The sequence below is a fragment of the Coregonus lavaretus genome, assembly GCF_964263955.1.
Source record: "Coregonus lavaretus genome assembly, chromosome: 15".
Lineage (NCBI taxonomy): Eukaryota > Metazoa > Chordata > Actinopteri > Salmoniformes > Salmonidae > Coregonus > Coregonus lavaretus.
Genome location: NC_140002.1, coordinates 40,322,973 through 40,340,088, shown reverse-complemented (window position 1 = coordinate 40,340,088; position 17,116 = coordinate 40,322,973). Strand labels below are relative to the sequence as shown.

The window sequence follows — 17,116 nt, the reverse complement described above, 5'->3', positions numbered from 1 at the left end:
CCAAACCCATACCTGTATACCCATTGTGCAGGTGGTGTAGGCAACTGTGTGTTGCAGTGGGAAGCTTATTTGGTTGTGTTTGTGAGTCCAAGGTGGCCCAAAAAAAGCCTGGTCCATGGGTAACTGGGTCAGAGGAATGCTAAATGGGGTCAGGTCTAACTGGGCTTAATCCCAGGCCTATCTGAAGGCTGTGAGCACATGGTCCAGAGGAGTCAACTCTCTCCTGTGGCTCACACACTCCTGGACAAGATCCATTCATACACTACACAATACTACAGCAGCAGTATACCACTCTGTCTTCCACTCTGTCAATGTGAATTAAAGGCAGACGTTGGAGGGAATAAGGCTGGATCAGCAAGTTTCTCAGAGACGGTATGCATCCATAGTGGGCCACAACCCCATGTTCCCCTACACATATGCTAACAGCTCTGAGGGTGTTGGACGAGACTTCTGGGGCTTCCCTCTCTTGGGTGAGACAGAGACATGGTGGAGGTGAGAACAGAGGGAACCAGAATAATGAGTGAAAGAAAGACACAGCGTGAAGAGCTGAGGCTCACACAGTGCCACAGAGGTGTGAAGTCGGCTGTGGTTCAGCGTCAGTGCATGTGTGTGTGTAAATGGGGAGGGAAGGCTATATACAGCTACTGTTCTGCCATGGCCTCAGGACGTCTGATGCTACTGTTACATCCCGGGCCAAAACACTTCCATCCTCTATCCCCAGACAGTGGAGCAGGTGTGAGGTAACAATGACCAGCGGCTTTTCTCTGCTTCTGATGCTCAACACAACATTTAGCCTTCCCGTCCATAATATTGATGACTGATTTATAACTGTACAGTCACCGTAATTCCCCCAAAGCGCTCAGCTGCAATCTTCCTCAGCCCCTCTCCTCCCGCCGTGATCACTTCATGTCACCCATCTTTAATTGGGATATCAAAATGGAAATAACATGAAAATACAGGGTTGCCATGGTAACCATGGAGGTTAGAAAGGTGTGGGGAGGGTGGGAAGTTGTGCTGTGGAATGCAGGATTTAAATAATAACGCAGACACAAAATAATTCATTATGCAAAAGAGAGAGGCAGGGAGGGAGGGAGGGAGGAGGAAAGGATAAGGACACAGAGGACACAGGAAGAGAGAGTGAGGGAGAGGAGGGGAGAAGGGCATGAGGGACAGAGAGAGAGAGAGAGAGAGAGAGAGAGAGAGTGTGTGTGTGAGAGTGAGAGGGAGGGGAGAGAGAGCTGTGAAAGAACTGCTTTCATGGCTCATGGGCATGGTCTCGTGTTTAGCTGGCAGGGAGACCTTCAGCAGCACAGCCATAAGCCAATGGAACAGAACCAGACTGCTGCCATAGCAGGTGCTACCCCATCCCAACATACAGTACACCCACCCCACCCTCCCATCACTTGAACCCCTCCCTACATACCTTTAGCCCCCTCCCATCGTAAAACAGCCCACCCCAATCCAAACCCATATATCCTAACTCCGGCACTCTTTCAAATAGGCTCCATAATCCCATACTTCATGCCTGTATCCTAGTTCAGTGACACCCTAGCCATACAGCTGGCTACTTAAAGGGAGACAACCCAGGTATTACTGTTAAAGGATGATGATAATGGTATTATTTTACAATCTTATGTAATCCATTCAACAGAGACATATGTCAAATCTCATTGTGCTAACAGCTAACCCTAGAGCTGACCCAGTTCTGACGAGATAATGTGCTCATAAATTAAACGGTAATGGAATCCTGTTGTTGCGACCTGAAGTGCTGAACCACAGTGAGAAATATCTGGATGACACAAAGACTGTACACACAATGAATGTGAGGTGGAACATCAGCACAGAGCGTAAATGAAGGATCCTGCCAGGCAGCACACACATACAAAGGAAGAAGCTGAATAGCTAGTATTCACTACCGATTGTGAAAATGACCAACTAAAAGACTGTTAAAAAAGTACTTATTATTTGTTTTGTGAAATGTCAAATTGGCAGATCTGTAGTGGGATAGATAAGCCTATGGTTAACTGGCCTCTCAGACTGATCCTAATCACACTGGGGGAGCCACTATGGCGTGATTCTCTCTTCTCACACCCCATTAGTCACACCAAGTGCATACCTGCAGCTACACAGGGCACACACAAGCCAAATAGCCACACACACCTAATGGACTGGTTATATAGCGATTTTCCAATGCTCAAAGTGCTTGACATTGTAAGCGGGGGGGGGGGGGGGGCTCACCTCATCCTCTCACACAATTCAGTGCCATGTGAACACACACACACACACACACACACCTCTATATCTCAGGCTCACAGAGGAAGTATCTTTGTTGTGTGATTTCCTAAAGGGAAAAGGGTGGTCCCCTGGGTGTCAGCAGAGTGGGGAGAGAGGGAGAGAGAGAGAGAGAGAGAGAGAGGGAAAGAGAGGGAGAGAGAGAGAGGGAGAGGAAGGGAGGGAGGAGAACACGGAGAGATAGAGAAAGAATGAGAGAAAGAGCAAAGACAATACATTTGGGAATACAAGAAACACACAAAAACACACCACAACAAAAGGACAGAGAGCCAAAATAAAAGATTGCAGTACATGAAACTGGAGACTGCGGAGAAGTACTCTACAAAAATGACATATGAGCGCCCCCTAAAGGCCACAATGTTCTTATCTTTTTCCTCTTCCCAGGCTGAGGACCAACCTTCCCTGCATGGTGTCTTCCTGGCTTGTTCCCAAAACACAACATGAAACCGTCTGCAAAAACAAAATGGTGCCATGACACAATTCTTTTCTTCCAGAAAGCTTATTTTAATTAATTGTCTTGTCTTTATAGCTAATTTACAACAAGCGATTCACTTAAATGAAACATATTAGTTTGCTTGATATTGTCATTGTCAAATATCTCTTGCAAGATAAATCATTTTAAACATGTTCTGCATCAGTTGACTTTGATGTAATTTTATCATCAGTCTATTCAGTAAAAATGTATATATATTTTGTTTAGGAGTATCACACTATGATATGGATGACTGAGACAGAGAATAAGAAATAGATTTGATTTTTCAAATAAATAAATTAATAACATATTATTATTCCATTCATGTAGATTGTGTGTTCTTGTGTACGTGTCTGTCTGTGTAAGAGAATAAGAAGTGCTGTGTGTGTGTGTGTGTGTGTGTGTGTGTGTGTGTGTGACCCACTCAAAGTGATGTGTTCCTGTGTCTTACAGGGGGTAGCAGGGCTGTGGTCTCAGGTCCCAGTGCTGAGACTGATGGTTTCTCTAATGTCCAATCATCAGTATGCATTGTCAGAGTGTCCCACTCCCCACACATCTCTGTATTTACAACAGTTCTGGCCAGTCCCCAAAAACTGAGATTTCTTTAAGTGAAAAAAAGTATTAAAATGATAATATACAGACTTATAAGTGAATAAAACTGAAACAGTGAAAGCAGTTAATAATAAATAATCAATCCAAAACATTAACACTTTCCATCTCTCACTGGGAAAAGCAAGTAATCCAAAATAAAATAACAATAAATATGAATGGTCACTTCCACCAGTAACTTCACTCTTTAAACGTCAAATCAAAGTTCTTAACAAATGTTTCAAAATATAAACTAGTGTCTGTAAACCCCTGGAATCTATATTTTATTTTGTCTTATTCTCACTCCCTCTATTAATACCTGTATTAATGCTGTCAGTGCAAACATATTATCATACTTATATATTATACCTATAACATATTATTATATATCTTCTAAGACACCCAAACCCACTCTCATTGCATATCATCACTACACTATTGCACCAAATCTCATGAGCGTGGCACTCACACATGCAAGCGCACAGTCACACACACGCAAGCACACACACACATTTGCATCCCCACCCATTCACATGCACAACCACCCACATACGCATACACACACAACCTTACCCTATCCATAAGATTGGACTTGTGTATTATATAGCTACTGTACCTCAACTCAAAACACTCCAGCCACAGGAAGTGAGATGTGTAACTGGAGAAGATAATAAACATACTGCACTGAGGATCAGTTATATCTCAGTTATATCTCAGTTATATCTCAGTTATATCTCAGTAATAGCTCAGTTATATCTCAGTAATAGCTCAGTTATATCTGAGTTATAGCTCAGTTATATCTCAGTAATAGCTCAGTTATATCTCAGTTATATCTCAGTTATATCTCAGTTATATCTCAGTTATATCTCAGTAATAGCTCAGTTATATCTCAGTAATAGCTCAGTTATATCTGAGTTATAGCTCAGTTATATCTCAGTAATAGCTCAATTATATCTCAGTTATATCTCAGTTATATCTCAGTTATATCTCAGTTATATCTCAGTAATAGCTCAGTTATATCTCAGTAATAGCTCAGTTATATCTGAGTTATAGCTCAGTTATAGCTCAGTAATAGCTCAGTAATATCTAAGTTATATCTCAGTTATAGCTCAGTTATATCTCAGTTATATCTCAGTTATATCTCAGTTATTATGTGTTTCTTTGTGTGTTTGTGTGTCAGGACTGTGTGTTGTGGAAGGGCAAATCGAGCAAAGTCAATGACCAAAACAAATCCCCAAACACAAGAGAAACTTTACCCAAACAAAGCAATGGAATATTGTTGAAGAGATATTACATTTTACAGGCTCTAACTCCTGTTATAAATCGTCATTAAAAATATATATTTGTATAGGCCATTTTGTCTGTTAAACGTGTTATATATACGTAGCCTTAATTTGTGAGGAAAGAAAGAGAGAGAGCAAGAAAGAGGCAGAGAAAGAGTGGTAGAGAGGAAGAGATGATTTAATCCTCACACAGTCCACACACACACAGGCCAATGAGAACACTGTGTGTGGGTTGTTGAGGGGTCTATTTGGAAGAGTGATCAGAGAATTGGCTGTGGTGCTCTTAACACTAAAGCGCTGAAGCTAAGGACTCTGCTGTTGGGCCTTAAGAGAACATTCAGCCTGGAATCTGCCTGACCGTTACAAACAGGCCAGAACACCCAGTGCTTTTGGAGAAGAGCTAGGTGGATTAGAATGGCACTACTGTACTGCTGACCGTGTGTGTGGTACAGAAGAGACCCAGAGGTTATATGTGAGGTCGTCCATTGTCTATGCACACAGTGAGTTAGCACACAAGACAGACACCCTCCTCTTTCTCCATCTGTACCGCTCTGCTCTTCTCTCTGTTGAGACATGCTAAAAACTCCCCCACCATCAAAACAGAGAACGGGTGGCGCACACCTCTCAGTCATTTCTTCTTCTTCTTCTTCTTCTTCTTCTTCTTCTTCTTCTTCTTCTTCTTCTTCTTCTTCTTCTTCTTCTTCTTCTTCTTCTTCTTCTTCTTCTTCTTCTTCTTCTTCTTCTTCTTCTTCTTCTTCTTCTTCTTCTTCTTCTTCTTCTTCTTCTTCTTCTTCTACATCCTTTCTTCTTATTATCCATCCTTTTCCTCAACTTCCATATCCGTTGTCTTTGAGGACGCATGCACAAATTCAGCATTTTAGTTTATATTTGAGCTGCTTTTGAAAAATGCCCTCGCAAATGCTATTCATGGGTGATTGAGCGAATGCCAGTCTTGGTTAGTGGGATGTTGTTCATAGTTGTTGACACACAGAGCAAAGCCTTCTCACTAGAATATAGCCTCCTCCGTGTCAGAGGGACTCAATATGATTTGTGTGTCCCTCCATAGTCTATGCACTCCTTCTCTCTCTCTCTCTCTCTCTCTCTCTCACCTTTTCATGTCCTGAATGGAGAGAGAGTTGACAGGAGGAGGAGAGAAGGCTAAGGGATATAAAAAAGGAGGGATCAGAGGGCTGCTGATGGTTTTGCCCGCCTGTTTGTCAGTGGGGATGTCAAAGGCAGCCAATGAGACTGAGGGAGACGGAGAGGGGGAGATGGCGGATCCGTTACCCTGTGCTTATCCTGGGGACGCCCCCCGCCCTTCCCTGCCACGCCCAACTGGGTCACCCCTCTCCAGTCTCTCTCAGTACTCATAACACATTGATTATATATGAATACTGATGAAATACTGTCCTTACCTGTCTCTCTGTGTTTTTATTCCTGTGTCTCTCTTTTAATATTATTCTGTGTGTCTCTCTTCACGTCCCCCCCTGTGTGTGTGTGTGTGTATGTCTCTGCCTTAGTGTTTGTCTGTGTCTCTCTGTGTCTCTCTCTGTCTCTCTGAGCGCTGGTTGGGCTGGAGGGCAGACTGGCTGAGGGTGGTTGGGGGGTGGAGGTGGGTTAGGGGGCAGCCTCACAGCCTCTCCCGTGTGGGGATCCAGATGTAAGGCCCCGATTGCTCTTCAATCACCGTCTTCACCTTGTGGTAAACCTCCTCGAAGCTGTCGCCTTCCACCACAGCTGGAGAGGGGGAAGAGGTAAGGTGAGGGAGAGGGAGACATAGAGAGGAAGAGATGAAGAGAGAGAGAGAGAGAGAGAGAGAGGGGGAGAGAGAGAGAGTCAGATATGTGTCTTTCTGTGTGTGGAAGGAACTATGAGCCAACATCAAGATCAAGTCAGAGGAGAATTAGGTCAACACGTTCCAGCGTAGTCCTATCCTGCAGTTAATGACCGAAAGCACCCTCTTTGGACTCATGGGAGGATTGTTGTAAATATTTTTCATAATTGTATAATTAATAACATTTTTTTGTTTTTTTTACAATGAAAATCTGTTGTCAAACAGTTCTGTTATATTTCAATTTCAGCTCTATATCTGACATGGTACAGGTGCCTTATTTTTTTAAAGACCATAACCATGTGTGTGAGGTGTGTCAGTAGCTGAGTGTAGATGCGGTGAGGAATCAAGCGCAGGAAACACGGGCGTTCGTCAACAGACTTTAGTAACAAAAATAACAGCACCAAACAGGCGAACAGCCAACCCAACCGGGAGGCAAAATACAAAGTACGCACAATACACACAGTGCGTAAAAATGACGATAGCGCACACAGTGCGGACTCTCGGAAAAACAACAATCCTGAGAGTAATACCAAAGAGCAACAGCTTGACAAATAAACAATACCACATAACACCTGCCCCCACACACGAAAACTAAATAGGCAACCAAATCAAACACTAACAAGGGACAGGTGTACAAACAGACAAAACCAAACAAACATGAAACATCGAACGGTGGCAGCTAGTACTCCGGGGACGACGACCGCCGAAGCCTGCCCGAACAAGGAGGAGGAGCAGCCTCGGCCGAAACCGTGACAAGGTGTATACTTTTGTTTCAAAGTAGAATTGTTTAAGACTACCAAGAATCACTCTGTGACCCTGATTTAACCCACTGCAGTAAAAGGTTAATTAATGGAATTACAGCCCAAAGTGTTACCTGAGAAGCACTCTAGGAAGTCCTGTTCCAGTTTGAGAGCACGGTCCATGCCCTTCCTGGCTTGCTCTTCTGTCAGACGAGTGTTGATCTCTCTGCACAACAACAACACACACAATCACCAATCAACACAAGTCAGATAGCTAGTGTGTGACTATGTCTATACTTTGTGTTTATGTGTGTGTGTAAGTGTGTACATACAGGACATTCTCCAGTGACTTGGGCCGGACGAAGATGGCGATGGGGTGCAGCTGAGCGGCCTGTAGTCTGCGGACAGCATTGGCCGACACGTCCAGTATACAATGTTTCCCCTGCTACTCACACAGCACAGGAGGGAAAGGGAATGATGAGGGGAGGGAGAGAGAGGAAGGAGGGGAGGGAGAGATGGAGGAGGGAGAGATGGATGGAGAGAGAGGAAGGAGGGGAGGGAGAGATGGAGGGAGAGAACAGAGGGAGGTAGGGAGGGAGGGAGGAGGGCAGGGAGAGAACAGAGGGAGGTAGGGAGGGAGGGAGTAGGGGATTCAATCAGCCAGATCCTTTTACACTTCTTAAACCAATCAATACAGTACAACAGCTGTTGTTGTGACCATGTTAAATGATGTATAGCGGCCTAATGTATCATCCCTCTCATCTAAACCCATTATAAATAATATATTATCATATTAATAACATAATGATAATATACTGTATCTCTATGGGGGATGTCATCTATGCTGTACCTGCTCTGCCACCTCGCGGACACTCTGGACGCTGGTGCCGTACAGGTGGCTGTTGTACTGGCCCGCCTCGATGAAGCGGTGGCTCTGGATGTCCTTCTCCATCTGTTCCCGTGACGACACAAAGTGGTAGTCCCGCCCGTCCACCTCGTACTCCCGCTTGGGCCGTGTGGTGTCTGTGGGGGAGGGGCCAAGCGATCAGTCAGGCTGTCAATCAATCACCCTGTCAATAGATCAACGTAAACCAATTGGGTGAGCAGGGAAATGGTTAATCTTTGACGGGTCAATACTTACGAGGGACACAAGATCCAAACTTGTCAGGGAACTCTGACAGCAGGTCATCATTTACCCTGTCCTTTATGGGACCCAATATTATGATGGGCCTGGCATAATGCACTATATGGAGAGAGAGAGAGAGACAGGTAAGACGGAATAAATAAGGAGTACATAGAAGTATAAAGTGAATAAAATAGTACTTGAAAGTCTATTCTCACCCTCTACTTGTGTGACTGTTTCATAGCTGTGTTGAGAATCATCTCTCCCTGAAACCAGAACACAACAACACCAGCCAGTCAGTCCGACAGTTAGTTAGCTGGTCAGTCAGTCAGTAGCTACTGATCATCTGATCACCGTGTCATTCTACCTCTACTGAGGGCTGAGCCAATCTCCTCCTCTACGGCTGCTTACCTTGAGATCCGAGGCTGTCCCGACTGCGATCCTACACAACACAGAGAAAACAGCTGTTTAGACAGAGAGACAGAGGAAGACATTGGTGTAAAATGATTCATAGAATCTCACTAACTTATGTGCTTACCCTCTCTTTGGTGCCCATGCGAGACCACTCTTTCCTTTCTACCCTGAAGGGGTTGGGAATGAAAGGAGGCAGTAAAAGGCAGAGGGAGAGAAAGAGAGCAGCAGAGGGGAAAAAAGGAGTGTGAAAGGTTGGAAGTGAAAGATCTGCTACATAACCATAGAATACAGCATCAATCATAGAATACATAACCATAGAATACAGCATCAATCACGCTGTCTACGCAATTCCCCATGCAGACGGAGAAAACAGAAAAAAGCTGATTGAAATACACATTCACACAACACACACACACACACACACCCCAACACACAGAGACAGGCAGTGCTGTGAGGTGTCTGACCTGCGTTTGCTGGGAATAAAGCCGACCTCCTCAACGTCTGTCTGGGGGCTGACCCGTCTGGCCTGCCACCACTCCTCATCACCACAGTCCAGGACATGGAGCACGTCACCAAACCTGAAGCCCACCGCCTGGCTCAGGAAACCACAGTCTGCTGTCTTGTCATAGTCAAACAGGGCCCTGGGGCAGACGGAGGAGAGGAGACCATGGGAGAGGAAAGGTAGAAGACAAAGTTATAAAAGTAGATACAGCCATTCTTTGAGGTGTAGTGGGTTGTCGTGCTCTGAGGTGTTCACAGTGCTGTACTAGCCTGGTAGTAGCAGTGTTGTGTCATTGTGGGATTGTATATAGTATACAACGCAGTATTAATAAGTACCTGACGCTGAATCCTCTCTTGGGGTTGCATATAGTATATAGTGCAGTATTAATGAGTACCTGATGTAGAAGCCTCTCTTGGGGTTGTATATAGTGCAGTATTAACGAGTACCTGATGTAGAAGCCTCTCTTGGTGTTGTATATAGTACAGTATTAACGAGTACCTGATGTAGAAGCCTCTCTTGGGGTTGTATATAGTACAGTATTAATGAGTACCTGATGTAGAAGCCTCTCTTGGGGTTGTATATAGTACAGTATTAATGAGTACCTGATGTAGAAGCCTCTCTTGGGGTTGTATATAGTACAGTATTAATGAGTACCTGATGTAGAAGCCTCTCTTGGGGTTGTATATAGTACAGTATTAATGAGTACCTGATGTAGAAGCCTCTCTTGGGGTTGTATATAGTACAGTATTAATGAGTACCTGATGTAGAAGCCTCTCTTGGGGTTGTATATAGTACAGTATTAATGAGTACCTGATGTAGAAGCCTCTCTTGGGGTTGTATATAGTACAGTATTAATGAGTACCTGATGTAGAAGCCTCTCTTGGGGTTGTATATATTACAGTATTAATGAGTACCTGATGTAGAAGCCTCTCTTGGGGTTGTATATAGTACAGTATTAATGAGTACCTGATGTAGAAGCCTCTCTTGGGGTTGTATATCGTGCAGTATTAATGAGTACCTGATGTAGAAGCCTCTCTTGGGGTTGTATATAGTACAGTATTAATGAGTACCTGATGTAGAAGCCTCTCTTGGGGTTGTATATAGTACAGTATTAATGAGTACCTGATGTAGAAGCCTCTCTTGGGGTTGTATATAGTACAGTATTAATGAGTACCTGATGTAGAAGCCTCTCTTGGGGTTGCTCCTTAGTGTTGTCTGGCCAGAACCCATGCTGCTGTTCATCAGCTGTTCCCTCAGGTCGTGGATCTTCGCTTCGAAACGGCTGTACTCTGAACACACACATACACATTAGCACATGTATGGTCCCTTCGCGTACGGTGATGCAGTGTTGTGTGCAGTGGTAGGTTACTCTAGTGCTGGCCTCACCCTCTGGTCTGTACTGGGCGATGATGGTGACAGTCTGGCCAGCGTTCTTCAGGGCTGCTGCAGCCTGCTCATGGGTGGCGATACGCAGGTCCACTCCATTCACCTGACACACACACACACACACACACACACACACACACACACACACACACACACACACACACACACACACACACACACACACACAAACACAGGACACAGAGCATAATACTAACACATCCTAAACACTCAGAGAAGTGTGTGTGTGAAGCTGTGTGTCTGTGTGCATGAGAAAGAGAGTGATAGAGAGTTTGTTTATATATGTAAGTGTGTGCCTGTGTGTACAGAATATGAATCCACTTGTGTGTGAGTGTGTGTGTGTGAGTGTGTGAGTGTGAGTGTGTGTGTCCTTACGCTGAGGATCTGGTCGCCCTTGCGCAGCTCTCCGCTCAGGTCGGCAGGCCCCCCTGCCAGGATGAAGGAGATGAAGATGCCCTCTCCATCCTCTCCTCCCACGATGTTAAAACCCAGGCCTGTAGAACCCCTGTGGATCAGCACTCTCCTAGGGTCCCTGACAGAGAGAGGAGGGGAGAAGGGGAGGGATGGAGGGTCAGGAAGAGACGAGGAGAAATGGAGGGGAAGGAGGAGACTAACAAGAGGGAGAGATAACATGGGGAGGGAGAAGGGCAGATAACATGAGGGTAAAGAGATATGTAAATGGAGAGTGAAATGGGGACACCACATTTTGGGGCACAAGAAAAAGAGAGGCAGAGAGAAAAAGAAAATAATAGTTGGTTAGCTCTGGGTCAGGCCTATGCTAACCAAATCTACCTCCACCAGGAGCTTTTCATTTTCACAACAAGCCCATCATTTATGATCCCCATGAGGGGCCTTTGGAAAGGCCATTGGTTGATTTGGCATTTGAGTCTGCCCAGAAAGCTTTGCTCACCTGGGAAGGTCTTCATCCCCCATCATGCTGTGCAACACTGGAGAGAAGCGACTGGGTGAGGTGGGAGTGAGGGCTTGTGGGTAATCTGATCCAAGGTAGCTGGGGTGGCCAAGATCTGTGTCCATGTGAGGGGAGTATGCTGGGGAAAGAAGACATGGACCATTAGAGGATCACAGACACACACACACACACACACACACACACACACACACACACACACACACACACACACACACACACACACACACACACACACACACACACACACACACACACACACTTACTGCTGGTAAGGTCTGGCGGGTTGTAGGAGTTCAGGTAGAGGTTGTTAGGCTTGGCCACCCTGAGGTAAACCACCTCGGCTGTGTTCTTCAGGGCTCCCACTGCATCCTCATGCATCACGTCCTCCAGACAAACACTGTTCACCTGAACACACAGACAGAAGGGGAACAAGGATCAGACTTACTGCTACACAGGCTGCTAACCTGTACATCATGGACGCAGTAAAATAGCTCCTGCAGTGCTGACAGGCATTTTATACAGCTTCCTAGTCAATGAAATGTCAACGTGATCCTTCTCTCTGAGGACGTTCTGAAGCTATTCTAAATCACAGGCATGGTATCATAGCTCATTGGGAAATAAAGCAGTGGACCAGGCTCCATTTGGCAGGGACACATGCACCATTTTGTAGCTTCTGCATGGAGCTCATATTGAGTGTAATCCACCACTCATCTGCAGTTGCTCCATCGCCCAGGAGATGGCAGTAGTGCCACACAGTGCAGGCAGCAGCAGTAGCAGTGCTGCTGATGTTAAATAGCTCTCCTATCCCACACATCTATTACCATATTAATGAATCTCAGGCTGTGAAAATTACATCTGTAATTTATCTAGATTCTTAATGCACCTACGCTGCTGAAGTGGACTAGATATGTTGGATTGTCTAAGTGTTCCTCTACTACGTGTAAGACAGCGAGACTGTCTGCCAGTGTGTGCGTGAGGACTGACCGCCAGTATCTTATCCCCTATCTGCAGCCGCTGGTCCTTGTGAGCAGCCCCGCCCTCGATGATCTTAGTGACATAGATGCTGTTGTCTCCTGGTATGTGCTGGTTACCCACCCCTCCAGCAATGCTGAAACCTAGACCTATGGGAGGGACAGGATGGAGCAGAGAGAGAAAGGGAGAGAGAGAGTGAGAGACGGAGAAAGAGAGAGAGAGACGGAGAGCGAGAGAGAGAACGAGAGAGAGAGTAAGAGAGAACGAGAGAGAGAGAGAGAGAGAGAGAGAGAGAGAGAGACAGAAAGGAGAGAGAGACAGAGGGAGACAGAGAGAGAGAGAGAGAGAGAGATGGAGAGAGAGATGGAGAGAGAGAAAGAGAGAAAGCGAGAGAGAGAAAGAGAGAGAGAGAGACGGAGGAGGTAAATAATAACTGACAGGTACATAAATATGTAAGCACTAACCACACAAACAAATAGAAACCCAAACCGAGCAGTACCTTTGGGCCCTTTGATGAGCTTGATCTCTGTGACTTTCTCTGCGGCTGGTTTTCTGCGGAGCACGTAGAGGCGGACGATGGCCCCCGCCTCCTTCAGAGCCTCCACAGCCAGACTGTGGGTCACCTCCCTCACATCCACGTCATTCACAAACAGGATACTGTCATTCACACTGAGAGAGAGAGAGAGAGAGAGAGAGAGAGAGAGAGAGAGAGAGAGAGAGAGAGAGAGAGAGAGAGAGAGAGAGAGAGAGAATAGAGAGAGAGAAGAGAAAGGTTTATTGTCACCATTGGGGTGCCAGGACAGAGACGAGTTTTGATTGGGCTGAGCGGGGCCAAGAGACCTGAGATGGCAGAATGGAGTACTCGGGTTGCGGTATAGGGTTTGAACATAGCCTGAATATAGGGAGGGGTATGTTCTGTAGGTAAGCACCATGGTCTTGTAGTGGATGCAAGCTTTGACTGGAAGCCAGTAGAGTGTGCGGAGGAGCGGGGTAACATGGGAGAGCTTGGGAAGGTTGAAAACCAGACGGGCTGCAGCGTTCTGGATAAATTAAAGGGGTTTGATGGCACAAGCGGGGAGCCCAGCCAACAGCGAGTTGCAGTAGTCCAGACGAGAGAGGACAAGTGCCTGGATTAGGACCTGTGCCGCTTCCTGTGTGAGGTAGGGTCGTACTCTATGGATGTTGTAGAGCAGGAACCTGCAGGAGCGAGTCACTGCCTTGATGCTTGCAGAGAACGACAGGGTGTTGGCTAGGGTCACGCCAAGGTTCTTTGCACTCTGGGAGGGCGACACTGTGGAGTTGTCAACCGTGATGGAGAGGTCTTTGAGCGGGTAGACCTTCCCCAGGAGGAAGAGCAGCTCCATCTGTCAAGGTTGAGCTTGAGGTGGTGGGCCGACATCCAAGTTGAGATATCTGCCAGGCACGCAGTGATACTTGTTGCCACCTGGGTGTCAGAAGGGGGGAAGGAGAAAAGTAGTTGAGTGTCATCCGCATAGGAGATAGGAGATAGGAGAGACCATGTGAGGATATGACAGAGCCGAGTGACGGTGTATAAAGAGAAGAGGAGAGGGTCTAGAACTGAGCCCTGGGGGACACCAGTAGTGAGAGCACATGGTGCAGACACAGATCCTCTACACGTCACCTCATAGGAACGGCCTGCCAGCTAGGATGTAATCCAAGAGTATGCAGAGCCTGAGACGCCCAGCCCTGAGAGGGTGGAGAGGAGGATCGGATGGTTCACGGTGTCGAAGGCAGCGGATAGATCTAGGAGGATGAGAACAGAGAGAGTAAGTAAGCTTTGGCAGTGCAGAGAGCCTCCGTGACACAGAGAAGAGCAGTCTCGGTTGAGTGACCCGTCTTGAAGCCTGACTGGTTAGGGTCAAGAAGATCGTTCTGAGAGAAATAGCGAGAAGGTTGATCAGAGACAACACGCTCAGGTGTTTTGGATAGAAAAGAAAGAAGGGATACAGGTCTTTAGTTTTTGACGTCAGAGGAGTCGAGTGTTGGTTTTCTGAGGAGGGGAGCGACTCGGGTCATTTTGAAGTCAGAGGGGACGCAACCAGTGGTCAGGGATAAGTTGATGAGGGAAGTGAGGAATGGGAGAAGGTCTCCAGAGATGCCATCTCTCCTATTCTCTCATCCCTTTGAGATGGCCCTGCGCACTATCATCTCTACAGCATAGTCTCTTGGCCCCATCCTCCTGTCCTGTGTCAGCTGGGCTGGTCTTCACTCTATCACTCTAACTATCCAGAGAGAGTAGCAGTCCGTCCATCAGTCCGTCAGTCAGTCCGTCAGTCAGTCAGTCAGTCAATCCAACCACCAGTAACCCTTTAGTTCAGTGTCAGCTCCAGGTCCGCAGTGTATGCACTATGTAGATACAGAGCAGACAAGGCTTTTAAAGCACCATAATGTGAGTCACATTTTTCAAAGCCTTGGTGCTCATAAATATTCAGGACCTGACATTTGTATGACCTTGTCCACTACTTAATCTGCTCTTAAGGTTACATTACGAAACTCGCCTTTGCATACGCTTCATTCGTGGACCACACTTAACATAACCATTTACACTGGTAAATATAGATTTTAGAGACACATTTCAGCACATTCTAGTGACTGTCAAACTATCTTTTGATGCATTCAAAGCTATTGAATTTTCTATAACATTAAGAGACATATCAAATGCATGAGAAATAATGGAAAGTGTGATTGTGATGGAGGCAGCCCAGCCAGCCTTGAATGACAGGGTAGACGTGTAATATTAATCTCCTCTGATGATACCTTCTAGAATCCCAGATGTGCCCTTTAAATGCCATGTTAAATTCCTTCAGTAATGGACAGGCCTGTGAGGGAGAGAGTGTGTGAGTGCTAGCCAGCCCCAAGGCCAAGGCTGACAGAGAGATGGATGTTGGAGTGTGGTCCAGTAAAGAGGGCCTAGGTAGGGTGAGGAGGATGAGGAGAAGGAGGAGGGGGAGGGAGGACTATATTTAGGCAGCTCCACTGTGATGGGTGGACTCAGTGGTGAAAAGCATCTGTCTGGCTGACTGAGTGAATGCAGTCTGTGGAGGGGAGGAGGAGGTTGGGCACCAGAGTGTCACTTCTCTCTCTGAGACCCAGCTGGCACTGACATGAGTAGCCTACATCACTGTTGTAGCCCTGGGTCGTGGGTTTGTTTGTGTGTTAGTGTCTATGTGTGTGTGTGTGTGTGTGTGTGTGTGCGTTTGCATATACATGCATGAGCCTGTAAGTATTAAATGTGTGTACATACACTTGCACATACAGTTGAAGTCGGAAGTTTACATACACTTAGGTTGGAGTCATTAAAACTTGTTTTTCAACTACTCCACACATTTCTTGTTAACAAACTATAGTTTTGGCAAGTCGGTTAGGACATCTACTTTGTGCATGACACAAGTAATTTTTCCAACAATTGTTTATAGACAGATTATTTCACTTATAATTCACTGTATCACAATTCCAGTGGGTCAGAAGTTTACATACACTAAGTTGACTGTGCCTTTAAACAGCTTGGAAAATTCCCAAAAATGATGTCATGGCTTTAGAAGCTTCTGATAGGCTAATTGACATCATTTGTGTCAATTGGAGGTGTACATTTAAATTTTTAGTCATTTAGCAGACGCTCTTATCCAGAGCGACTTACAATTAGTGAGTGCATCTACCTTCAAACTCAGTGCCTCTTTGCTTGACATCATGGGAAAATAAAAAGAAATCAGCCAAGACCTCAGACAAAAAATTGTAGACCTCCACAAGTCTGTTTCATCCTTGGGAGCAATTTCCAAACGCCTGAAGGTACCACGTTCATCTGTACAAACAATAGTACGCAAGTATAAACACCATGGGACAATGTAGCCATCATACCGCTCAGGAAGGAGACGCATTCTGTCTCCTAGAGATGAATGTACTTTGGTGCGAAAAGTGCAAATCAATCACAGAACAACAGCAAAGGACCTTGTGAAGATGCTGGAGGAAACAGGTACAAAAGTATCTATATCCACAGTAAAACGAGTCCTATATTGACATAACCTGAAAGGCCACTCAGCAAGGAAGAAGCCACTGCTCCAAAACCGCCACAAAAAAGTCAGACTACAGTTTGCAACTGCACATGGGGACAAACATCGTACTTTTTGGAGAAATGTCCTCTGATGAAACAAAAATATAAATATTTGGCCATAATGACCATCGTTATGTTTGGAGTAAAAAGGGGGTGGCTTGCAAGCCGAAGAACACCATCCCAACCGTGAAGCACGGGGGTGGCAGCATCATGCTGTGGGTGTGCTTTACTGCAGGAGGGACTGGTGCACTTCACAAAATAGATGGCATCATAAGGAAGGAAAATGATGTGGATATATTGAAGCAACATCTCAAGACATCAGTCAGGAAGTTAAAGCTTGGTCGCAAATTGGTCTTCCAAATGGACAATGACCCCAAGCATACTTCCAAAGTTGTGGCAAAATGGCTTAAGGACAACAAAGTCAAGGTATTGGAGTGGCCATCACAAAGCCCTGACCTCAATCCTATAGAACATTTGTGGGTAGAACTGAAA

The 17,116-nt window shown here is 45.7% G+C and overlaps 1 protein-coding gene across 1 annotated transcript in view; it reads right to left on the bottom strand.

Moving 5' to 3' along the window:
* Window positions 1-5,428: 5,428 nt before the first annotated feature.
* LOC311142240 (disks large homolog 4-like) overlaps window positions 5,429-17,116 on the bottom strand; it is a 37,226-nt gene continuing 25,538 nt past the window's right edge. Inside the window, exons 6-21 of the mRNA XM_084177849.1 lie at window positions 13,055-13,224; window positions 12,568-12,704; window positions 11,847-11,988; window positions 11,563-11,701; window positions 11,028-11,184; window positions 10,635-10,737; window positions 10,423-10,537; window positions 9,211-9,387; window positions 8,871-8,913; window positions 8,744-8,774; window positions 8,551-8,598; window positions 8,351-8,452; window positions 8,060-8,232; window positions 7,542-7,654; window positions 7,344-7,435; window positions 5,429-6,372 (exon numbers count right to left, since the gene is read on the bottom strand). Coding sequence (XP_084033975.1) covers window positions 6,266-6,372; window positions 7,344-7,435; window positions 7,542-7,654; window positions 8,060-8,232; window positions 8,351-8,452; window positions 8,551-8,598; window positions 8,744-8,774; window positions 8,871-8,913; window positions 9,211-9,387; window positions 10,423-10,537; window positions 10,635-10,737; window positions 11,028-11,184; window positions 11,563-11,701; window positions 11,847-11,988; window positions 12,568-12,704; window positions 13,055-13,224 — 1,849 coding nt within the window. The 3' untranslated portion in view covers window positions 5,429-6,265. The remainder of the gene's footprint in view (window positions 6,373-7,343; window positions 7,436-7,541; window positions 7,655-8,059; window positions 8,233-8,350; window positions 8,453-8,550; window positions 8,599-8,743; window positions 8,775-8,870; window positions 8,914-9,210; window positions 9,388-10,422; window positions 10,538-10,634; window positions 10,738-11,027; window positions 11,185-11,562; window positions 11,702-11,846; window positions 11,989-12,567; window positions 12,705-13,054; window positions 13,225-17,116) is intronic.